The 24,053-nt window shown below is 56.6% G+C and overlaps 2 protein-coding genes across 2 annotated transcripts in view; both read left to right on the forward strand.

Moving 5' to 3' along the window:
• LOC136005863 (hydrocephalus-inducing protein-like) overlaps nt 1-18,214 on the forward strand; it is a gene marked incomplete at its 5' end in the record, with an annotated part of 55,987 nt that extends 37,773 nt beyond the window's left edge. The window contains 15 exons of the mRNA XM_065663756.1: nt 182-312; nt 1,039-1,172; nt 2,048-2,184; nt 3,033-3,160; nt 3,248-3,439; nt 3,835-3,984; nt 4,722-4,886; nt 6,289-6,503; nt 6,862-7,054; nt 8,266-8,270; nt 9,882-10,032; nt 10,281-10,469; nt 11,798-11,878; nt 11,996-12,190; nt 18,170-18,214. Coding sequence (XP_065519828.1) covers nt 182-312; nt 1,039-1,172; nt 2,048-2,184; nt 3,033-3,160; nt 3,248-3,439; nt 3,835-3,984; nt 4,722-4,886; nt 6,289-6,503; nt 6,862-7,054; nt 8,266-8,270; nt 9,882-10,032; nt 10,281-10,469; nt 11,798-11,878; nt 11,996-12,190; nt 18,170-18,214 — 2,111 coding nt within the window. The remainder of the gene's footprint in view (nt 1-181; nt 313-1,038; nt 1,173-2,047; nt 2,185-3,032; nt 3,161-3,247; nt 3,440-3,834; nt 3,985-4,721; nt 4,887-6,288; nt 6,504-6,861; nt 7,055-8,265; nt 8,271-9,881; nt 10,033-10,280; nt 10,470-11,797; nt 11,879-11,995; nt 12,191-18,169) is intronic.
• An 86-nt stretch (nt 18,215-18,300) lies between these two features.
• LOC136005864 (hydrocephalus-inducing protein homolog) overlaps nt 18,301-24,053 on the forward strand; it is a gene marked incomplete at its 5' end in the record, with an annotated part of 43,039 nt that continues 37,286 nt past the window's right edge. The window contains 4 exons of the mRNA XM_065663757.1: nt 18,301-18,390; nt 19,752-19,871; nt 22,653-22,787; nt 23,337-23,536. Coding sequence (XP_065519829.1) covers nt 18,301-18,390; nt 19,752-19,871; nt 22,653-22,787; nt 23,337-23,536 — 545 coding nt within the window. The remainder of the gene's footprint in view (nt 18,391-19,751; nt 19,872-22,652; nt 22,788-23,336; nt 23,537-24,053) is intronic.

Raw genomic sequence — 24,053 nt, forward strand, 5'->3', positions numbered from 1 at the left:
ACGCTGTGGGGCTGAGATGCTCCTGTGTGGCGAGAAAGACGGGTGGGGGTGAGAAGCAGCAGGATCTCCTTTCCCTACATTGCTGGAGCAGTTTGTGTCTGGGTGTCGGGGGAATGGGGCTTCCTGTCTTCCGTGGGATTTGTGCTGCCCCACTGCTATGGGTGGTGTCCTGTGCTTTCAGGCAACGCCAAATATGAGAAGATCCTCCTAAAGGCCAAAGAAAAGCTGGACAAAGGCAGCCAGAGAGAAGAGGCCATTGCTCTGGGGGAGGCTGTGGCAGCCGAGCCCCGCGTGGACGACTCGGGCACCGTGGTGAGTAGAGCTGCTGCCCTGTCCCGCACGTGCCACCCTCCTGCGAGACACTGGAGCCCCTGCGCCCCACGGCAGCTGCCCAGGGCCCTGCCGGCACTGGGCACCTCCCTGCACACCCCTGGCCACGGAGTGTGTCAGCTCAGCGTGCCCCTTGGGCTGCCCACCTCTGGGAGTTGTCCCTCGTGGCGATGCGCCAGCTCCTGACTACCCCAGGGAGATGCTGAAAGCTGTGCTCGGGCAGTTGGGTTTCTGGTGCTCTGAAGGACACACAGGGCGGTGCTGGGGGGTTTGTTGCTCACCGGCCAAGCCCTGCCAGGTTTACAGAGCGTAAAGCAGCAGCCTGAATGCAGCCTGAGGCTGTGCTGTGTTCTGTATCTCCAGGAGGCTCCAGCTCTCTCATGGTTCCCTTTCCAGGAGAGCTTTTGTCCAGGCTGCTTTGGCACTCACTGGAGGCAGGGACATACTTGGAGCTTTGGAAGGTTTCTGGCTTGTTTGTGTGTCTGTCCAGATCAGCTTTGATAACTGGGCAGGCAGAGACACTGGAGTTCATTTCTGTGGGGATATGATCCTGCCTGAGAGAGCAGGAAGTGTCACAGACACCGACCAGTGAGACAGACTGACTCCGTCGCCCCTCTCAACAAGAGCAGGGTGGGATCCTCCACCCGAGACAAGCTTGTGCCTTGGGAAGGACCTTGGCTAACCAGCCCCTGTCTTTCCTTTCCTCAGTGGGATGCTCAGCTGCAGATGCAGATGGAGGAGATGCTGATTGAGGAACATGCCCTGGAGCAGCAGAAAGCTCTCGCCTCCCGTCCCCCGGAGGACACTGCCTTTCACCAGCGTGTACATCGGAGGCTTCTCAAGTTAGTAGGGACTCCTGTAGCCTGTCTCCAGGGGCCGCGAGAGTGCAGCCCTGCCCCTGAGAGCTCCTTGTGTCTCAGAGTTGGGAATAGCTGAAGACTTCCGAAAGGGCCTGATGCTGAGAGCTACGCCGTGCTCCCTGTGGGCAGCTCGGTGTCCTCACTTGCACAGTGCTACCCTGAGCTCTGGAGGTGCTCCACTCCCCACAGTTGCTGGGTTCTGTTCTCAGAGCTGAGGGGGTGCAGACCAGCAAGCCCTTGCAGACAGCACAGGCACCACCCCTGCTGACCAGCTGTGAAAGGGGCATCTCCAAGCTGGAGTCTTTGTGCCGAGAAGCAGACCCCACTAAGCAGGAAGAGCAGGGAATGGTCCAGATCCCTTATGTGCTTTTCCAAGTGGGATTGCCTGCAAAAAGCCATTCACAGCAATCTTGTAGTGTTGGTTACTGCACACGATACTCTCAAGCGCTGCTTTGGGGACAGATCTGGCTGCAGAGCAGTGGAGGTATCCTCTGCAAGGAAATCCTGTGAGAAGGTCCTGAAGCAGTTTCAGGCTTGGGCCGGACACCAGCTTAGCAGTTTCATTGAGACCCGTGGAGACGCAGTGGACTTCTCTGCAATGGCTTTTCACAGCATAGGAACTGTGTCCAGTACCCGCTTTAAACTGACTCGAAGATCCCGTTGGTGGCTGATAAATCCTAGGCCCTGCACTCCCCATGACTTAGCCAAGTCTTATTACTGGGTGCTCAGGTCAGGCCTTGGGTTTCCTGGGCTTGGCTTGAGTTTTCACAGCAGTGGATACAGAATTATCCACTCCATTTGCTTCTCCACCCCACGCCATGCTGGGCTTTACAGAGTGTCCTTCCTCCTCCTTTCAGAGCTGAGCTGCCCGAATACGTCCTGGACCTTGGCTATGTCGTTCCCGGTGACATCCACACACACATGGTGAAGCTCACCAACACCGGGCACTTCCCTGCATCTTTCAAGGCCGATGGATATGTCCTGTATAACACAGGTAACCAGTGGTAAAGAGGCTTCACGGGGGCTTGAAGGGGCTGTCTCTGCCACATCAGCTGGAGCCATTGGGCATGGGGAGATTTGAGTACTTCCTTGGGCAGCTTTTTCCTTCTTAGTACCCCTCTGGCCGGTGCCCTGTTCAAGAGCCTGAATTCTGTCGAGCAGTGCCCAGAGACCTGGTCTGCCTGTGGCTGCCCTAAAAAGTCATTGCAGGGGCCAGATGGGCTGATCAGCGTGATCGCCTCTCAGCATCTACTGCTCTTGGCTCCCGTGAGCACCATCGGAGTTTCTTTGTGCACTCTGAGGGTTTATGTTGCAGCCAGATGGACCCTCTGTGGTTCGGAAGTGCTTTGTTTAGAGTTCCTAGTGCCAGAGCACTTCTGCTCAGCCTTATTGAACGGCCTGTGGGATCCTGTGCCGTATCGAAACAGGCTTCGCAAAGAGGCCTTGGGGTAAGGCTGCAGCTCCGTCACACGGGGACTGCTGTCTGTGACGGGTGGCCAGGCGTCTCTTCTAAGCCGCTGTCCAGGGAACACCACAGCATTTGGTATCTTAGTTGGAAATTGTCCTTTGGAGAGGTGTATGCGTCCTTCCCTGAGATGCCTGCTGAAGGAATTGCTGGAGCTCCTCAACCAATGTGGTTCGTTTTTAGCCTGCAACCCCTGGATTCTGGCTGTGAAAATCCTTTTGCTTTGGGCAGTGACAAGGGGAGCAGAGCAGCTTCTCTGGAGATGGAAAGGGGTCTTTCACAGAGCTGCCAGCCAGGACACCCCTGTGGCCTTGCCGTGCTTCTGAGCCATTTCCTGTTGCTTGTGTATCTCAGCTGCTTGATTTTCCTGTGTTCAGGCTTCAGCGTGTGCCTGGACCTTGTGAAGCGCCTGCCCTGCTGTGAGACCAAGACATTTGAAGTGTGCTTCGACCCACAAAGTGCCAACGTGCCCCTGGGAAAGGTGGATGTGCTCCTGCCCATCAAGGTAGGCCAGCTTGTGGGGCAGGCAGCAGGTTGGGCACAGCAGCGAGTGTCAGCCGGGCTCTCAACTGGATGCTCTGTCCTTCTGTAGGTCAGAGGAGGCCCCACGTTCCAGGTCCGCCTGCGTGCCATTGTGGCTGAGCCGTCCCTCTGCCTCTCGAGGGACAGGCTGGAGTTCTCCTCTGTCCAGTGTGGGCAGTGGCAGGAAGAAACCATCCAGCTCCACAACACGTCCCAGGTCCCCTGTAAATGGTCCATGAGCATGAATGAGGCTGTTAAGGAGGTAAAGCACAGACAACGTGTAACACACAACTTCTCGGTTGGGTTTTCTTTGCCTCTCTTGGCTTTCCCGCCCCTCTGGCTGCCTGAGCACTTGGGCTGCAGCTCGCTTGAGGAAGCTTTTGAGGGTACAGAGCAAGGCTGGTTCACCTGGGCCTGCTCACTAGCTGACGCTTCACTTCTCTGCCATCTTCACCCATTCCTCCCCCTCCGAGGACACTGCCTCCCCATCTGCCTGCCCTGCCAACATGTTTGCCCTCCAGTTCTAGGCAGGGGTGGCCACGTCTGGGTGGGATGAAGGTGCTCCCTGCACCGTGCCAGCATCTCGGAGCACTGCAGGAACCGAGGGTCTGTCCTCGCAGACCAAGGAGACCTCACGCGACTGGTTTCTGTGCGCAGGTGGACAAACATCTGCCAGCGAGCGAGCGTGACAAGCTGCGGGAGGAGATGAGGCCCGCGCCCTGTGGCTTTGAGGTGCTGCCCTCAGCTGGAACCCTCGCTCCAGGACAGCAGTGCCATGTCCAAGTCCGTTTTTCACCCACGGAAGAGGTGAGTTTGGTGGGTGTCACCCCCAGGAGGACTGTCAGGGCAGTGTGGTAAGGGGAGGCCAGCCCAGGGAGCGGGGAATGAGCTCTGCCTCCGCGTGGAGCTTTCTGCCAGCCCTGTGCCCACCGTTCCTCAGTTTCCCCTGCACGGTCCCATGCCGTTTGGGAGTCAGCTTAAATGGTGGAGCATTCCCAAAGGCAGTTTGCATGTGGCCACCGTGACTTGGAAACTGGCAGCGTGTGACAGGATGGACCCAAGTGCTTCCATGGCTGGGGACAGTCGCAGGGATCTTTCAATTGCTCGTGGAGATTTCAGCGTCTCGTGTCTGGCTTTGACCAGAGCCAAGCACTGAGCAGAGAAGACGATCCTTATTTCTGTCCAGTGAGAGCTCAGCTGCCTCTTTCACACAGCTGATGTTTGCCCGGTGCTGCAGCGCCAGGACTGTGTCTGAGAAAGCAGACTTTTCTCACGTGCGTTGCGCTCCCCCACGACTAGGTGAAAACCTCTGATAGGCTGTTTTAGATCCATCTGGTAGCCAACTGACCACTTACACTCCCCAGCAGGACTCACCGCAGTTACTCAGAGCCATGCAGATGCTGTAGCCCCTGCTCTAAGTAACTGCCTGGTTTGGGTTCAGCTTAGAGGTGCTGAGAAGACCCCTGACCCTGGGGCGATTGTTGCCTTGGAGGCGCTGTCACCTGGGGCTTCACGGAGGAGCTTTCTGTGCTGCTTCTTTGCAGAAGTGCTACCGGGGCGAGCTGCAGATCCAGATTTGCCAGAGCAGCCAACGCCTGCGGGTGCCGGTCTTGGGATGTGGTCTGGAGCCACGGCTGGAGTTGAGCCCCGCAGAGCTCGAGCTGGGACCGCTGCTGCCACAGAGCCATGGGGAAGAGGGGACAGTGGTGGTGAAGAACCCCTGTGGGGTTTACTCACTGGAGTTTGACCAGCAGCACCTTGCTGAGGAGCAGGTGAGGGGGAAGGTCTGTGCACGCTCCTGGAGATTCCCAGCGCTCCAGCATTCCCAGGCTTGTGCCAGGGAGACGGGGGCAGCGCGCAGGGCAAAGCCCGGTGGCATTCCAGGGTTAGCCGGCTCTGCTGGCAGGCTGTGGAGGGACTTGGATAATCCCTGCCACTGGGGGGAAAGAATATGGGAGGGGATGGCTCGTCTGGGGAGTCTGTTCACGTGGTGAAGGTCCAGAAACTCATGCTGTCTGTGGTTTCTCTTCCCTCTGTGCGCAGCTCCTACGGACACCTAAAGACGACAACAGCCACAACAGCTTGTTGCTGCCTCCGTGTGCCCCGGCTGAGAAGCTGACTGTTGAGGCCCAAGGAAGGGGCATAGAAATGAAGGTGAGATGAAATCTAAATGCTAAAAGTGCAGGTGGCAACCAGCATGGTTTTCTCATTTCCTCATCTCTTCCCCAGCCTAGCATGGTTTGTGTTTCTGCCACGAGAGTGGCAGAAAACCTCTTCTCCTTCTTTCCTTTGGCTTGATATCAATCCCTCCTGCCTCAGGTTGACGTTGTGCATCCACCAGGAAAGGTGGTGAAGCTAGGAAACATCTGCATTGGGCAGACGGTGAAGAAGATCGTCACCATAGCCAACAAGAGTGCAGGCCCTCTCGCCTTTAAGCTCAGAGTCACATCCACCGTGCCAGAGTTGCAGGAAGCTGGGGTAAGTGCCATTCCTTCTCTGCAGAGCACTTTAGCGTGCCTGCAGGGAGCGATGAGCTGCTGTGGGTGGGAGGTAGTAGCTAATGACAGCTGTGGGCTGCCCTGGCTGCCTGTGCCTGCCCCGTCCTCCCTGCTGGCACTGCTCTGCCAGCAGATGCTTGCAGTGTGAATGCTTCAGCTGAGCTGGGTGCCAGGACTCCCCGAGAGCCACAAGTGAGAAGGCGGCACAATTCCTCTAACCTGTTTTAGACGCATAGGTCAGGATGCAGCCACATATTTTAGATCTGGAAAGGCGAGGGAGGTGAATCTTGAAAGAGGGAGGGTTACAGCTCTGTTGGAACTTCCATGAAAGCTTTAGAAGGCAGAGGTGACCTCACCGTGACCAGGTGGACACATGGCAGAAAACACCTTTGGTATTACCTAGGAATGCCTACGAGGGAATGAGTGGGACTGGGTCAGTGTTGGTGCGGACAGAAGAGGAATTGGAAGCCTCTTCCCTGAGTCTGGTGAGGGAGGCTCCGCAGCTGGCTTGCCAGATGAAATAGTCTCCACTCATCTCTTCGGGTAGGTTCTGTGCTTGAAGCCCAGCAAGGAGCTAAAGCTGAAGGCCAGAGGAGACACCTGCAAAGTGGAGGTGACCTTCTCCCCGAAGCGCCGCATGCAGCCGTTCAGCGGGGAAGTGCTGCTGGAGTGCCGCGGGCTGGTGCGCTCCCTCTTTGCGGTGCGGGGCTCCTGCCAGGGCAGCCTCGTGAGCTTGGACCAGGACCAGCTCAGCTTTGGAGCCGTGGTACGGCAGAGCTACACGTGCCGGCGCGTCGTCATGCGGAACGCGGGCGACGCAGGAGTCAGGTAAAGCAGGACCCCCCCGCCTCTCTGAGGGCTGATTGCTTGGATGAGGGTTGTGAGGAGCCGTAGTGTGCCCAGATAGCTCCTCTCTGCTTCTCCATCCCGCTGGAGAGTCGTGCAGCCATGGCCGTGCAGTCAGGCCCTGGCAGTTAGCAAGGGGGTACGAGCAAAAGCTCATTTAGAGATGGGTGCAGTGGGTCCTGCCCAGCCTGAAGCCTTATTGCCAGGTGGCTCAGCATCAGGCCTGAGATGTGGTGGGAAAGCCCACCAGAGACGGAGAGCCTCACGCTGAGACTTACCCTGCCTTGAGAGCTCCCCGTGGCTAATCCTTCTTTCCTGTCCTTGTGCTTTCCTTGGCAAGGTTTTTGTGGGACGTGGAGAGCTTCCAGCCGGACTTTGCTATCAGCCCCACGAAGGGTTACATCAGGCCAGGGGTGGATGTCCCCTTCGTTGTGACCTTCCGCCCCTCGAAGCTGAGCCAGGCTGTCCAGTACGAGGGGCTGCGGTGCTTCATCCCGGGCAGCGAGGCGCTCCGCCTTACGCTATCAGGATCCTGCGTGGAGGCCCCTGGCACCAGAGAGGTAACGCAGCAGGGACAGGATGGGCCCCTGGACCCCAGCATTTGCGCCACATCTCTCCCAGGGCAGGAACTGAAGGACACTTGCGAGCGCAGACTCGCTTGTGCCGGGGTATCCCAGAGAGAAAGTGCTGGGCAGGACTGCCAGAGTTCCTGAGCCCTGTCATTGCCTTTCTCCCCTGTTCGAGGTGTTGCTCCTCCAGTGAGCAGCTCGGTTGTCCTGGCTCTGCACTGCAGCACCCGTGCCGTGGGAGCACCCTGCCGGGCTCTCCTGAGACCCTCCCCACAGAGCCACCCCGCTGTATCCCAGCACTGCACCCGCAGCCACACTTCTCCCCCGTGCCGGGCCAGGGGAGGGCATTCAGCAGTAGGAAGGGGCAAGGCATCTGCATCCAGCCCCTGGGAGGGGGTAGCTTGGGAGCAGTTGGCTCTTGCTCCCAAAGAGAGCATGGAGCTCCTCTTCATCCTGCCCATGAAGGAAAGGGCTGTGTGGCTGCAGATCTGTCCTTGCACAGCAGTTTCCTTTCAGGACTCCCCTGAAGTTTCCTTTCACCCAGCATGCGAAAGGCTTGTTCTGCTCCCTTCTTCAAGAACAACCAGCTTGATTTACTCCAAAAGCTGTGGCCAAAGTGTAATTTTTGCATGTGACAAGGAAAAGCTGCTCCCCGTGCTCCAGGTCCTGGTGTAGAGCCAGCGTGAGAAGAGTGGCAAGGATTGTGGGTACGACCCAGCAGCCTCTGTGCTCCTCTGTTGCAGACCCTGACTTTCAGCTGCAATGTGCGTGAGAAGCAGAGCCAGACCATCCTCCTGTCGAACCCGAGCAGCGAGGCCTGGACCCTGCAGCCCATTGTTGAGGGGAAATACTGGAAAGGGCCTGAATTTATCCATCTGGAGGCCAGGCAAAAAGAAAAGGCCTACCAGGTCACCTACAGACCCCTAACCATGAGCTGTGGGAACAAGAAGCATCAGGTAGGTGAGCTGTGCCAGCGTGCTGACCCTCGTGGCATGACCCTCGTAGGTCACTCTCCTTTGGGCAGGAGGTTGGCCGAGATGACCTTTGGAGGTCCTGTCCAAGCTGAAGGTGTCCTGTGCTCTCTGTTGGAAGCTGGGTTTTGTGGTGGCTGGGGGCCAGGCACGGGCAAAGGGCAGATGGGAAGTCGGGACTGAGCACCAAACGTGTTGGAGCAGCTAACGTAAAAAGCCAGGCTTTCTGCAGGCCAAGAAATGAAGTTTGTTCTGCGTAGCTCTGGGTCGCTGCTTGTGGCAGCCCAGGGGGCTCAGAGACCCCCATGCTCAGCGCACGGGCTGCACAGGCTCTCCAAGCCCCGGGCACAACCACTTCTGCCAGCAGCACCTGGCTGGTGTCCTTCTGCAGCTTGCAGGGAGCAAGAAGGGCAAAGCTGCCCTGCAGTTTGTCAGTGCCGTCCTGGCCGTGAGCAGGCAGGTGGGAAACGAGAGAGATCTCTTGAGGGTCATGCAGGAGCTTTGGGAGGAGCCCTTCCTGCAGGTCTCAGGCTGGGCACAGGGGGGTGACTGGCCCCTCTGCAATGTTTTCTGTGCCAGGCCAGCAACAAGCTCCTAAATCCAAGGGGTCAGTTCAGAAGGGCTCTGTGGTGCTGGAGCTGCCGGGTCCTTGTCCCGCTCCTTGTCCCGCTCCAGCTGGCCTTACAGTGGGCCAGGTCAGAGATTTCTGGCCTCAAGTCTCCAGGGTGCTCAGCAGATCTGTGCCCTTAGGGTCGCACGTGCTCAGCATCTCTTTAACGTACAGCCTGCGTGAGGAGTCTTGCAGCTTTCAGCTGCTGTGGAGGCAGAGGCAGGTGTCTGGGATGCACGGGCACCCAGAATGAGCATGGATATGAGCTTTCCATGGCCCATGTCTGGGGGCCCCTGTTGTGCCAGCTTACAGGCTGCTCTCTGGTCAGCGCTGTTGGGGCTAAGGCCAGCAGGACTGAGGCAATGGAGCTCATCAGGGACGGCCACCCCCTGCCCACGGCTGTCCCTGCGTGAGCACAGGCTGGCAGGGACATGCCCAGGTGAGTGGGGCCAGTAAGGGAGTGTTGGGATGTGCAGAGCAGCTCTGCTGCAGGGCCCGTGTTTCCTTGCTTTGCCCAGAGATGATGCCTCTGTGTCCTGTAGCTGTGCCGTGTCCTGTGGGCCACGCACCTGCTCACAAGCAGCTCAGAGCAGGTGCGACGCTGGCGTCTGTCTCCTCCTGCGCGGGACAGGGCTGCAGTCACAGCTCTGCCAGCTGGACGTGCTGAAAGCTGCCTCAGTGAGAGCCTCAGGCGTGGGACTGTCCAGGGGTGCTCCAGAGCCGACTTGTCCTATTCGTTGTCTGTAGGGCTCCATCTTCTTCCCCCTGCCGGACGGGACAGGCTTACGCTACCAGCTGGAAGGAACTGCTGAAGCCCCCAGGTGTTCAGGGGCCATTTCCCGGCAGGTTGCGTGCAGGAATTCCCACACGGAGCTCATCCCTGTGTCCAACTGGCTGCAGAGACCACAGAGGTGAGTCCAGCCCAGGGAGTCTGGCCTCATGAGCAATCCCTGCAGCAGCACAAGGAAGGAAGCTTCCAGTGCCTGGAAGCTCCCTCCTGAAAGCTTTTCCCTCTCCTTGGCTGTGTCTGGCCATACCCACGTTCTGCCTGTGCAGAGCCATCCTGGAGGGCTTTCCTCCAAGGGGGGTGAGAGCTGGCGCCCTGTGCCCGAGGCACTGAGGATGAGAGGGACTGTATTGTACCCCCGCACGATGGGTATCCTATGGGAGTCCTTCCTGTTGACCTTCACTGCGTCCTTCTCACCCGCAGGTTCCTGGTGGTTATTGACATGCTCAAACCAGAGAACCTGGAAAGCAGTTCCGTGCTGCAGGGGTGTTCATACATCGATGTGCCGAGCTCTGCGAAGAAGGACTACCAGCTCACCTTCTTCTCCTACAAAGAAGGAGTCTACAGGGCAAAGGTGAGTGAGGACACTGGTCTGCAGGGCCCTTCAAGGAGCTGTTGGCTCACTGAGAAGCTACACGCCCGTTTTCATACCTCCACGTGCACGGGTCCTATGAAATACCACAGGTGCTTTCTCTGGTCTTGCACTCCTCCTCGCTGGGTGCTCATAGCCATTCCTGGAAGCAGGGCGCTGAGCTCGGTGGGCTCTTCCGGGTCTGTTTTCATGTGTGGAATGAGCAGCACTTCCCTTTCTGTCTGATTCAGGTGACCTTCCTCAACGAGACAACCGGAGAGTACTTGTTCCACATGGTGACTTTCAAGGTGATGGCTTCGGGACCCATCGGCACTGTTGAAATGAGCACCGCCGTTCGGCAGAGAGTGTCCTCCACCGTCAAGGTGGACAACCCTCTGCCTGTCCCGGTGACGTTTGCCATCAACTGCAAAGTGCCGGACGTCAGCGTTCCACAGCACTTTACTGTTCCTGCACAGTCAAAGGTAGGAGCAAAGCTCCTCCAGCTCACACTGCTCTCCCTACTCGTGGCCGGAGGGGGGCTCTTGGAGGGTGATGCCTGAAAGGAGCCATGTGGGGCCTCTTTCCGTGGTGGCAGCTCCCTGCCGATGACGTAGAGAGGGAGCAGTGTGCGAGAATATCCCCAGTGGGAATCATCCTGCGCTGGTGGAGTCTGCCCTGCTGGCCCCTGTAACACGCCGCCACTGGGCGTCACGTGGCAGGCCCTTGTGCCATGTGCCCCTCATTTAATGTGTTGCTTCCAGGTGCGAGTGGCTGCAGGACAAGCCTGATCCCGCGGCCAGGTTGTCTGCAGCCTGCATTGACAGGAGGTGGTGTGTGCCCTGGGGGAGCACAGGGGCTTTTTAGGGTGGGCAGCTTCTGGCATCATGCTGGAGGGCTCTGAGCTGTTGGGATCTGTCCCTGAGTGAACCGTCCCCCAGAAGGAGCAAGGCTGTGCCCGAGAGAGAGGGAGTCAGAGCGGGGAAGGCAGCCCAGCCTTCAAGCGCTGCCTGAGCAGAGCAGGGACCAGCTGCCCCCTTCTCAGGCACACGTGTTCCCTGCCTGTGCCTGACGCCGTGGCTTTTTCCTTCCTTCCTCCCAGGCGGATCTTGTCTTGGAGTATCAGCCCCTGAAAACGGGTGAGAGCACGGGGCACCTGGTGCTCCAGAGCAGCGACTTGGGCTCTCTGTCTTACAACCTGCAGCTGAAAGCCACCTCGAGCAGGCCAGAGAAGCCCGTGTATTTCCGCACCACGCTGGGCTCCCGTCAGACCATCACCACCAAAATCCGGAATTTTGCCCAGCAGGAGACCGAGTACCTCCTACAGGTGAGCCCGGGCTGCCGGGGCTCTGGCTGGGAGGCAGCTCCTCTGGCCAGCACCAGCCCTCTCCACCAGGGGGTCCGAGTGCCTCTGGCGTGGCCTGGCAGAGCCAGGGTGGCCATGTGAGCCCAGGGGCCTTCCCACTAGTGTGGGCTTGTCCTCCCTTGCGGGCCCGTGTCTGCTGCCCTGGTTGGAGCTGCTTTTGCAGGCCCCGTGGTGCCTGGGCTTGCTTCCCGCTTGCAGCCCAGGTCTGGCAGTCTTGGGGCTTGGGTGCAGGGTTGTTCCTGCTGGGCACGTTTGCACACTTCTCGTGCCCATTCACCGCAGGCACTCACCAGGGCTATGGTCTGGGTGGGACGGGCCAGGGCCAGGGGACCATCGTGTTCTTCCCGAGGCGCTGGCTCTGCTGTTGTGACCAACCCCCCATGGTCTCTTGTCTCCCCTGCGCAGACCGACTGTGCCGACTTCCAGACGGCAAAATCCATCAGTGCGGCACCCGCCAGCGCTGGGGGCTCGGAGCTGAATGTGGAAGTGACCTTTGAGCCCTGCCACCTGGGCAAAGCCAAGGCCACGCTGCAGCTCAGCTCTGCACTGGGCGGGCAGTACTGCATCCCACTCATCGGCCTTGCGCTGCCCCCTGAACCCCAGGGCCCCTTCCTCATCCCAGCCGGCGGCACCACCTCCATCTCCTTCAGGAACGTCTTTCCGAGGGCCACGGCGTTTCAGTATGCCGTAAAGCACCCGGCCTTCAGCGTCAGGGCCCCCGAGATGCTGCGCGCCAAGAGCAGCACCACCATCACCGTCTCCTTCACGGGCGGCCCGGCTCCTGTCACCAGCAGGCTGGTGGTCTCTTGCCCTGGCGGCTCCTGGATCTACCACCTCCGGGGCCTGCCCTCCACCCGCAAGTGACCAGCTGCCCCTGGCCCTTCCCGCCACGTTCGTGCTCTCTGGAGCCAATAAATTCCATTTAGCATCCTCCCACACGACGTCCTTGTCTCTAAACGGGAGAGGCATGAATTCGCTGGATGCACAGCCGCTGGACAAGGAATTGGCTGGATGACTGCACACAGAGAGTCGCGGTCAACGGCTCAATGTGTAAACGGAGACCAGTGACGAATGGTGTCCGTCAGGGGTCGGTGTTGGGGCAGACCCTGTTCAACATCTTTGTCGCTGACACAGACAGTGGGATCGAGCGCCCTCAGCAAGCTTGCAGACAACACCAAGCTGTGTGGTGCAGCCGGCGCGCTGGAGGGAAGGGATGGCATCCAGAGGGACCTGCACATGCTGGAGAGGTGGCCAGCCTCATGAAGTTCAGCAAAGCCGAGTGCAGGCTCCTGGCCCTGGGTCAGGGCAATCCCAGGCACAGCTGCAGGCTGCGCAGAGAAGTGATTCAGAGCAGCGTGAGGAGAAGGACCTGGGGGTTGGAACATGAGGCGCTTCAGCGTGCGCTTGAGCCCGGAAACCCCCTGTGTCCTGGGCTGTATCACCAAGAGCATGACCAGCAGGTCAAGGGAGGTGATCCTGCTCCTCTGCTCTCATGAGACCCCCCCTGGGAGCACAGTGTACAGTTCTGGTGTCCTCAACAGAAGGACCTAGAGCTGTTGGAGCAAATCCAGAGGAGGGCCACGAGGATGCTAAGGGGGATGGAGCAGCTCCTGTACAAAGACAGGCTGAGAAAGCTGGGGCTGTTCAGCGTGGAGAAGGGAAGGCGGGGTGGAGACCTCATAGCAGCCTTCCAGTATCTGAAGGGGGCCTACCCGCATGCTGGGGAGGGACTCTTGGTCAGGGACTGTATCAAGAGGACAAGGGGTGATGGGCTTAAAGTGAAACAGAGGAAGTTCAGGTTAGCTAGAAGGAAGAAATTCTTCACTGTGCGGGTGGTGGGGCACTGGCACAGGTTGCCCAAAGCAGTGGTGAATGCTCCATCCCTGGCAGTGTTCAAGGCCAGGTTGGACGGGGCTTGGGCACCATGTTCTTGTGTGAGGTGTCCCTCCCTGTGACAGGGTGTTGGAACTAGAGGATCTTAAGGTCCTTTCCAATCCAAAGCGTTCTACGATTCTGTTATTCTCTAAGATTCTTTGGGAAAGCGCGGTTAAGACTTCAGTCGGTTCCACTTAAAGGTAAAAATTTGAGAATGAAGACCTTAGGCCCACTATAGGAGAGGATCTGGTTCAAGACCGTCTTAAGAACCTGAACGTGCACAAGTCCATGGAACCTGATGGAATCCATCCACGGGTCCTGAAGGAGCTGGCGAATGACGTTGCTAAGCTACTGGCCATCATATTTGAAAAATAATGGCAGCCAGGTGAAGTTCCCGACGACTGGAAAACGGGAAATATAACCCCCATTTTCAAGAAGGGGAAAATGGAAGACGCGGGGTATTACAGAGCAGTGAGTCTCACCTCTGTGCCTGGTAAAATCTTGGAGCACATTCTCCTGGACAGCATGCTAAAGGCACATGAAAAACAACAAGGTGCTTGGTGACAGCCAGCATGGCTTCACTAAGGGGAAATCCTGCCTGACCAATGTGGTGGCCTTCTATGATGGGGCTACAGAACTGATGGACAAGGGTAAAGCAGTTGATGTCATCTACCTGGACTTGTGCAAAGCGTTTGACACTGTCCCACACGACATCCTTCTCTCTGAATTGGAGAGATATCAATTTGATGGATGGACCACTCGGTGGATAAAGAACTGGCTGGACGGCCGCACGCAAAGAGTTGTGCTCAATGGCTCGATGTCCGGCTGGAGACCGGTAACGAGTGGTGTCCCTCAGGGATCGGTGTTGGGACCGGTCTTACTCAACATCTTTGTCGCTGACATGGACAGTGGGCTTGAGTGCGCCCTCAGCAAGTTTGCCAGTGACACCAAGCTGTGTGGTCCGGTTGATATGCTGGAGGGAAGGGATGCCATCCAGAGGGACCTTGACACGCTTGTAAGGTGGGCTGATGCCAACCTTATGAAGTTCAACCATGACAAGTGCAAGGTCCTACACCTGGGTTGGAGCAATCCCAGGCACAGCTACAGGTTGGGCAAAGAAGAGATTCAGAGCGGCCCTGCAGAGAAGGACCTGGGGGTGCTGGTCGATGAGGAAATGAACATGAGCCGGCAGTGTGCGCTCGCAGCCCAGAAAGCCAACCGTATCCTGGGCTGCATCAAAAGGAGCGAGACCAGCAGGTCGAAAGAGGTGACCCTGCCCCTCTACTCTGCTCTTGTGAGACCTCACCTGGAGTATTGTGTGCAGTTCTGGTGTCCTCGACATAAAAAGGACATGGAACTGCTGGAACAAGTCCAGAGGAGGGCCACGAGGATGATCAGGGGACTGGAGCGCCTCCCGTATGAAGATAGGCTGAGCAAGTTGGGGCTGTTCAGCGTGGAGAAGAGAAGGCTGCGTGGGGACCTAATAGCAGCCTTCCAGTACCTGAAGGGGGCCTATAGGGATGCTGGGGAGGGACTCTTCATCAGGGACTGTAGTGACAGCACAAGGGGTAAGGGGTTAAAACTTAAACAGGGGAAGTTTAGATTGGATCTAAGGAGGAAATTCTTTCCTGTTAGGGTGGTGAGACACTGGAATGGGTTGCCCAGGGAGGTTGTGAGTGCTCCATCCCTGGCGGTGTTCGAGGCCAGGTTGGATGGAGCCTTGCGTGGGATGGTTTAGCGTGAGGTGTCCCTGGCCATGGCAGGGGGGTTGGAACTAGATGATCTTGAGGCCCTTTCCAACCCTAACTATTCTATGATTCTATGACCCTGGAAGGGAGCTTGGGCTGTCTCAGCGTTGGCTGGCAGTTGAAGGTTATGAAGGAAATAGCAGGAAGCTCTACTAGTGGGCTCCTATTAATGATGTCAGCTGTGGTAGAGCTTTTGTAAGAGGTTTCCTTTAGTTAGAGAGCTTCTGCCTTGGTGCCTTCAGCACACAGGGGTGTCACGCCTGAGGTGTCTTTGCCTGAGCTCTCCAGTTTCCAGCTGGATTCGTGGCTGGACATGGTGCGGGACATGTTTTGGAGTGTTTCCAGAGGCTGGCTGCCTGGAGAGCCAGTTAGCACTCGGGGCTCATATCCTCCCTGCCTGTGTTGTAAAGGCCCAGATGATGAGTGTTGGTTTCAAAGTGAGGGCTCCACGTTCCCCGCCAGGCAGGTGTGAGGATTTGCTTTGCCTGTGGCCCCGAGTCTCATGGGAAGCTTTTGTTTCTGGCAAACGCTGTGCTGCAAACGTGTGAAGCTCCTGGCAGCTGAGATGCCCCGGGCAGTTGGGTGGCCTTGTGTGGTGCGTGTGCCCGTGTGCGCAGGCTTAATGGGTACAAAGTCATCGACGGGCGCTCACCAGGGACAGCAACAGGGGTCACCCCAAAGGCAGCCTGGCCATGGCCCTGGTGTGGCGGGGCTCCTCGTGGGCCAGCAAAGTAGGAATTAAATGGTTGCTTTGTAGTCAGTGCGGAAGCTTTTTTCTTTCCTGCTGAAGCAGAGAAATTCTTGGCTCATCTGCGGTGTCTCCAGCAATTTATGTGTCGCTCACGGAGCGTGACCAAATGCTGCTGTAAGGTGCACTTTAGCCCTGCTGCAGGGCTTCACTGCGGGGGAGACATTGAAGGCGTAGGGGGGCTGCAGGGATCCGCAAGGCTGTAGCTTTAGCAAGGCCCTGCGGTGGCTGTGGAAGCCACGTGTGGCCCTCGCCTATTGTGACGTACAGGGGAGCTGCTGCTGTTAAATGCGAGCAGCAGCCGTGGCCCAGTGAGAGCAGGAGTTGCTGAGCCGCTGAGGCAGGAGCAGGCTTGAGCTACTGTCAGGCTCTGAGCTCTGCTTCCTCGAGGCGCTGGTGAAACCCTGCCCTAGCTGGCAAAGCCAGAGCGTTGAGGAGAGGGGCTGGGCAGCCCAGGTGCCAGCCCTGTCCTTTGCTGCCCAGGTTCCCCTGGCTGTTGGCAGCCCAGCAGCAGTTAGCTGCTGTGCTGGTGGGCAAGAGCCACACCGAGGCGTCCCTGGGCGGCTCCTGTCCCTGCAGCTGCCCACAGCTGCCGAGCAGCGCGAGGGCATTCAGGAGCCAAGGCTGGGCCCCGCACGGAGGAATCCTCCAGGAGAAGCGTGAATCACCCGTGCTCAGGTAGCGTCTGGCCCTGGGCAGGGAGGAGGCAGCTCCGCTGGCAGCAGGGATGGGGCAGTTGTGTGATAGCCGGCAGGATTTAAACATCCCTGGGCTAAGAGCAGGGCTGGGCAGGTAGAAGGGCTTGAACGGGCTCTGAAATTGCCGTGCAACTTGCAGTGAGGGTAGAGACTTGGAGCTAGGCTGTAGGTCCTGCAGCAAAGGGAGCCTTGGCTGTCTGAGGTGGGGAGCAGGGAGCCGTGGGGTGGTGGGCTGGAGGGGTGCTGTGTCCTGGTGGCTGGTTTGTCCTGCCCCTGCAGGGAGATGTGCCCGATTGCTCCGTTGTGCTCCTTTCCTGCTCCTCTGGGAGGCTGGTCCCTGCAGGCTCTGGGGCTGTGGAAGAGCCTTGCTCCAGGGCGCGGGGGGAAGCTGCTGGGCTGGCTGGGCTGTGGAGGTTGGAAGCCCTCTGGAAATAAGCCTTGTGGGGGCAACGACAGGGTTCGTTTCAAGTGAAGTGAAATCACAGCTCAGAGAATTGGAACGAATAAGGCAGTTATTCTTAAGACCCGGTAAGAAACCACTGAAACCCAGCTTAATGCTGGATCATCCCCATTAGGTTTCTCCCTTGAAAAGGAGTTATTTCCAGCTCTAAATCCCAGCTCTTGCTGCAGCAGGTCCTCCTGTCCGTAGGGCAGTGCAGAGCTCTGGAGTTTCTTGCAAGGACAAAAGGAAACGGTAGCCTTGTTTCCTGAAGCCGTGGAGGGCCCGGCACCACAAACACGTGCCGTGCTGTCGCTGCCTTGGCAGTAAAGGAATGAAGTGATTGCCTTGCTTGCAGGGTGTGGGGAGCAGTCGAGGGGCAGGGAATGGCCGTCTTTGCCTAGATGCTGTCTTGCTGTGTACAGCAAGTGCACACAGCAGAGGTGATGTGGAGCACAGGGAAGCAGGAGGGAATATCATCCTGGATTTTACGTAGCTCTGAGCTAATTGCTCATGTGCCTTCGATGGTTTCCTGCTTTTTTCCTGCTGTGGCAGCCTGGAGTGCCTGTAGGGAGCCTGGAGTTTGGGTGTTAACAAGTGAAAATTAGGGCGTCCTTCTGCATGGAGAAATGCTCTTGGGCAGTGGGGTGATTTCCTGCCTGGAATGAACCGTTTTTGCCAGATAATCTTTGTAACGTGAGCCAGGCAAAGTAGCCTTGAGAAGCTATAGTTCTTAATCAGAGTCTTGAACTCTGTGCTGAGGTAGTTAGAAACATCATCAGGCTCCTTGCAGAGAGGGTGAGAAGTGGCAGTAGCGCCTGGTGCGTCTGTGTGGCTCGTGGGACTGCCCCCAGAGCAAAAGGCTGTTTTGGCTCAGGGTCTGTTTGTTGTGGGGTTTTACGTCTATGAATGGAGCCTAAATATGGTCTAATCATGAATGAGGGTGGGGAGGCCCTGTGTTCTCCGCTTAGGAAGGATGCCAGAGGCTGGAGACACAGCTGTGTCCTTTGGGTGTGCCAGGAATGGCGAGGCCCTGGCACAGGTTGCCCAGAGAAGCTGTGGCTGCCCCATCTCTGGCAGTGTTCAAGGCCAGGTTGGACGGGGCTTGGAGCAACCTGCCCTAGTGGAAGGTGTCCCTGCCCGTGGCAGGGGGTTGCAACTGGGTGAGCTTTAAGAGCCCTTCCCTGAGGTTGCGGGGTTCCAGGGTTCCGTGGGTCCAGGGTTTTAAGGTTCTGGGGTTGTGGATTGTCCAACTGTTGCTTCTTCCAGGCGACCTCTGCGACATGGCCAGTGGCAAGACCCCCCGGCCCATGAGGTCCTCCAGAAGGGCGGATGGATTCCAGAGCAGAGTGGTAGCATCTCGTAATCCGAAGCTGGTCAGAGAGGCAGAAGAGTCTCTCACCACCAGGCAGAGGCTGGCCAGCCCTCGGGAGATGAGGCGGCCCCGGGCTACCCAGCTTCGGGACATGGGTGAAGTCTCCCATCAAAAGGTAGCCTTTCCCTGCTCTTCTCCTTGCCGTTTGATGTGACATTTGAAGAGGGCACGTGCTTGTGGCAGCCTTGCCTCCAGCTTACCCAAGCAGCTTGGTGATGAGGTCCTGTTGTCATTTCCAAGTGGTGGTGGTGGAGTTCTTTGTGCTGGGGGAAAGGCAAAAAACACATTTCTCCAATGAGCCATTGAAGTCCTGGTCTGCACAAAGGCAGTGGAACCTCTGCTGCAGTGGGTGGGTTTTGCTGGGCAGAGAAGAGTGGATGCGCTTTGCCTGGATCAGTGTTCTCTTAGGTGGATGTTCAAAGCTGCTTTTCTTGCAGGACTGCTCAGTCTAACACACAGTCCAGGTGGGTGGATGACTGAGGTAGGCTGTTGAGCAGAAAGCTGCCAGCAAGAGACCTGATGTAGCACATCGGTTACGGGTTGCCCCAGGCAGCACAGGAGGTGGGAACACGTAAGACGGGCGCCCAAATAACTGGCAGTGCTACAGCTACTGGGCTCGGCCTGAGCGTGGCTTTTGTGGAGAAGCGGGAGAGCTGCCTGTGTCTCTCGAGTGACAGCAGTGCAGCTGGGAGAGGGGAGAGCAAGCAGGGAGGAATTATCTCCAAGTACTGCCTCTGCTGGGTCAGCGTTTGGTCTTTGCGTGCATTTTTCAGAGCTGCTTCTGCAGCGGTGTTCAAGAAACGAGCAGTAAGAGAATACAGTGAAGCATCAACTTAAAGCTCGTGGGGAAAGGGGATACGAATTGCAGTCTAGCTCAAGTTGCCCCGTAATGCTGAGACTTCAGCTGAAACTTCATCCCCATCCAGCATTCACCTCATTTGTCTGTTTCCCTCCTGCCCTGTTACTTTCTTGTTGGCCTTTCCTCCCTGGTACTGGTGTCTTCCGACTGGTTTCTCGGGTCTGCATCAAAAAACCAAAAAGATATTTGGGATGCGTGGGACTCAGTCTCGCTGTCTCAGAGGGAAGTTCACCTGCAAATTGTTTCCTGTGGAGGCTCCTGGAAACTCCTGGGTTTTGCTTGCTCCCTGAGTGCTCGTGACTGTTCCAGCAAGCGTCTGGAGCTGAGGGAGCCCCTTAGCAGAGGGCTCTGCTGGAGGTGGGCGCTGCTTTGCCTTTTGGAGAAGGCAGCCTGGAGAAACAGCCTGCAAAAGAGCTTCTTAGCTTGAGGCTGCTCAACATGGTCCAGAAACGTTTTGTGAGCTGAGAGCGGAGGTGGGTGGGCTCCCATCTCCTAGTGTGAGCTGGGCAGATGTACTCACCAAGAGACTGTATTTACTGGAGATCAGTGTGGGATCTTCATTCGTTAATCTTTCTCCCAGCAGCTGAAGCTCTCTCTGCTCTGTCTTGCATCTGCAGTTCTCAGCAGTTGGCCTGGACCAGAGGTTGTTCCAGCCGTTCCCATCCGAGGTGGTGTTTGAGAACTACGTTCCCCGCCAGTTCTACATAGCGGCGCTAGCTCTGAGGAACATCGACAGGGTAAGTGCTGGGCTGTGGAGGCTGAGCACTGGGCTGGAGGAGGAGAGCAGTGGAATTCACGTGGTGTGCAGCAGAGCAAGTTACCTGCTGCAGCGCAGCGTATCCAGAATAAAATGTCTCAGCAGCGTGATTCTGCAAGATGGGGGAAATGTTGCCATGCTGGGGATTCTGCCGCTGGTTTTGGCCGCGCACTGGTGGTAACTAAGCCAAAGGAGCTTTCTGAGCCAGCATGCTTCCCCTTGAAAGCCCTGGACTGATGGGAATGTCGAGGGCTGGGCAGTGCTTGCCTGCTGTCATGCTTTACCGCGAGTGTGCACCATGTCCCGGTGGCTCCTTGGTTAATCCTGGTTTCTGGCAGGGCATGTTTCCCTCTCTCAGCCTGTTGAGCCCCCTGTGTGCAACTCCGTGTCAAAGCACAGGGCTTGAGTTTTCTCCACTTTGTGCTGGAGTAAGTTGTAACTCCTGGCATTAGCATTCCAGGCTGGGTGTTTTGGAAGAGCAGGGGAAACAGGCTGGCTTAGCAGCAGCAGTTAAAGGGGAGGACTTGAGGTGCCACTTGAGGCTCCTGCTAAGCTTAGTTCGGTTCTGCTCAGGTGTTTCTAAGCCAGCGTGGCTGTGCTTTCTCTTTGGAGAATCCCAGCACAGGCAGGGTAATGTGCTCCTGAAGGTCTCCAACTTGAACGGGAAAGATTGTGATCCTGTTGAGATTTCCTAAGAAAAATGAGCAGGGAGAAGTTGAGAAGTGGCAGCAACTTTGTTCTGCTCTGCTGTAGAGGGGGAAATGGAGACCTTTTGAATTTCAGCTGGGGAAACGTTTGCTCCAGTGAGGCATGTGCCAAGAGCAAGCTGGTGGGAAAAGACAGGAGGGAGGAAAGGGGCTGAGTTCAACGTCCTGTCGCGGAGCGCTTTCTTCCGCACAGGGATTCTCTTGGTACGTAAGAGGAAGTGTGCTGGAAGCAGAGAAAGGTGAGAAACAGGCGTAATTCAGGATCCGGTTGTGTAAGAAAGAGCAAGACGTGTGTGTGAGAGGAGGGCACAGCGGGGAGCGGGGGGGAGGTGGAAGTGTGCAGGTGAATTAACGCCCTCCTCAAATCTCCCTGTTGGGAGAAACAAAGGAGGGGACAAAAGGAGTGACACCGTCAGGGCTTAATGTAGGGGGAGGAACAGCAAGAGAAGTCAGAGTATCTCCTGAGATAACAGGTTTTACAGGGACGTGGTAGAGCATGGAAGAGCCTTTGGCAAGGAAGGATGAAGGTATGGTCCCTCAGTTACTCCCAGAGAGTACTGTGTCATTCCTGGTGTAGCTTGGGCATACTGGGAAGTTGCAATGTGGGTACCTATGCCCAAGGGACACCACTGGTGTGGTTCACAGTGACTTTGGGCAATCTTTGCTGCAGGTGTGCCCTTCGCTTATTAAAATGGGCCTCAGCTTCTCTTTTCCTACTGCTCTGCTTCATTCCCACTGTGCCTTTTGGCTTCAGCTGCTCCCTCATCCGTGCAGCACCTCAGAATGTTTGCCTTTGCCAAGTACCAGCAAAGAGGCAAACAGTGAATTTGCTCTATTCGTGCTTCCCAAGTGGAAAACAACACCTGCATTGATGTTGGTGCCATTCCCAATAAAACGTAATAGACTGGTAACAGCTGCAGCTTGGGATTTCTATGCCCTGTGAAGGGGAGGCAGTGTGTGAACTGTTGATTTTACCCAAAATGAATCAGTTGTGAAGCTGGTACAACCTCAGGCGTTGGAGAGCCCTGGTGTAAAAGGCAGATGAGCTCTAAGGAAAACCCTTGGCATATTTAAATGCACAAAGATAGAGATGCTAATCCCAAGAGAGTTCATTATGTTCTAATTTTGCTGGGTTTTGGTCATGTCCTGGAGAAAAGGAACATTGTGCTTCTGTCTCACGAGTGTTTAGAGCGTCCAGGGCTGCCTTGGCCATGGGTCACCAGGCTTGGGTCAGGGGTGCAGAAAGAGCCTCCATTTTTTCCAAGGCTCGTCGTGTTCATCAGTGGAGCTGCCTGCCATTCAAAGTCTCCTTGTTATGCTTTCTGAGATGAGATTGGGTGCTGGGGCGTTGCTGCCTGTGTGCTAGAGAATGTCTGTTTGCTGTCTCCGTGCCTGTGGTATCCATCGTAGAGGCACGTTGGGTGTTCTCATCTCTGCACCAGCCTTTGCTTGTATTACGGATCTCCCTTGCTGCTTTGCAGCCCCCTTTAAATTCTCTTAGCCATCTGCTTCTTCCTGGGGTTGTTCTTTTGTCTTCCTGCGCTCGTCCTTTTGCTCTTGAGGTAAGCTTTTATTCTCAGGAAGCCCAGAGTGTCTGTGGTCTGCTTCTCTTGCTGGTCCACCGCCATGACTAGCACCGCAGCTTGACCACCCCGCTCCACCCTGGTGTGTCAGAAGTGACTTCCTTCCCTCCCCGTATAACGCACGCTGGTTTGCCTTCAGATAATACATTCCCCCTCCAGAGGTATGACTGCATGGATGCGTGCAGGCAGAAGCAAGCATGTTCTTTGGGCTTGTTGAATACGCAGGTGACTTGAGGTACTGCATCTCCTTCCTGCTGCCTTCAGAGCAGGGCGTGTTGTTCCTACTGTCTCTGTGCTGCAGCTGTGTAGCTCAGCAGAAGGGATTCAAGTCCACCCTCGTGTGTTACGTGCGTGTAGCTTCAGAGCTAAAAGTGTTTTGGAAAGGTGGTAAGGAAGGATGTCACATGGCCTGTCCTGGTCCCTTCTCATGTTTCCACAAGCGACAAAATCCTACTTGTGTCTTCCCTGCAGGTTCCTCGTCTGCTGAACGTCATCCTGGGGAACTCTCCTTACTTCGAGTTGATCAGCCCGAGTAATGAGGACTATAAGGTAGCACCGGGCATGTCTTCAACCTACCGCATCCTTTTCAGACCTGATGAGGACAAGGTGAGAGTGGAGGTCCCGAGAGATGGCGCCTTGAGGGGAAGGTGAACCTGCAGGGCTGGGTTCCAAAGCAGGCATGTGGTGTGGGTTTTGAAGAAGTGGCCTGCGTTCAGTGGAGTTGCACTGGATCTAGACCAGGGGGAGACTCCTTCCTGGGGGTGAAGGTTGTGCTCCCATAGGCTGGAGGCTCTTGCCTGTTTCAGGCTGTTTTCCCCTTCAGTGGTGGAATATTTAACGTAACGTCTGTTGGCTTCAGGGCTGAGAGTCTGCTGCCTGTGCATGGCCTTTTCCTCATCTTCTGTTTGCTGCTTAAATGTAGTTCAATACTCTGGCCTACCCTCGGGCAGCATGCCTGTAGAAACTAAAGAGGATCTGCCCCATGGTCCCTGGCTGCCCCTGCTTGTGAAATAATCTGTAATGAAAGGCCATGAAGGTAAAAAGTGCATGTCCATTGCCGAATGCTACTGTGAGAGTCACAGAAACCAGCAGCTCTTCTTCTGCCATGGGCATGGTGCTAAAGGCACTGTGCTGAGATTGTTTCTCTCCCTGCAGGATTATTTCGACGAGCTTATCATCATCACAGAGAGGGAGAAGTTCTTTGTGCCTATCCGAGCCATAGGTGCCCGAGCCAGCCTGGACTTCCCTGAGCAGCTGAACTTCTCCGAGTGTCCAGTCAGGTTCAGCACCCAGAAAACTCTGCTGGTGCGCAACGTGGGGAAGCGGGAGGCTTGCTACAGCATCACCACTCTGAGGTAAAGGAGCTCATCCCTTGCGCAAAACGCTGTTGCGTGGTCATGGGCTTGTAAACTGTGAGAAAAAGGAGGCAGAGCATCTGAGGTGCTGGAGATGGGCAGGACACGTGGGGTTTGCCATTGCTTGCAGTGTTTTGAGAAAGCTCTGCAAGCAAGTTTTACACTGCAGTGGTGTCTCCAACGCAGCATCTTGCAGGTCTGATGCTGTTGGGTTGGAAGAGGCAAGGTAGGAAGGCAGCTTGACTGCTGAAGAAGGTGCTGTGTGGCAGAGGACAGTTCGAGGGGCTCAGGTCACGGATCCCAAACACAGCATCAAGAAACAGGCAAGCAATGAGCTGGTGAGAGGCACCACCACAGTAAATACCCAGTGAAGTCTAGCATCTATTTGCAAGGCGCTTGCCAACTACTCTACTGGGTAATAGAGCGTGTGTTGAGAGCTCCTTGACAAGGGTTTTAAGAGTTCCCGAACTTCGGCAATGAACTATTTCAGTCCCAAGTTGCAATAAAGAAATGGGAA

Source organism: Lathamus discolor, chromosome Z (genome assembly GCF_037157495.1).
Source record: "Lathamus discolor isolate bLatDis1 chromosome Z, bLatDis1.hap1, whole genome shotgun sequence".
Lineage (NCBI taxonomy): Eukaryota > Metazoa > Chordata > Aves > Psittaciformes > Psittacidae > Lathamus > Lathamus discolor.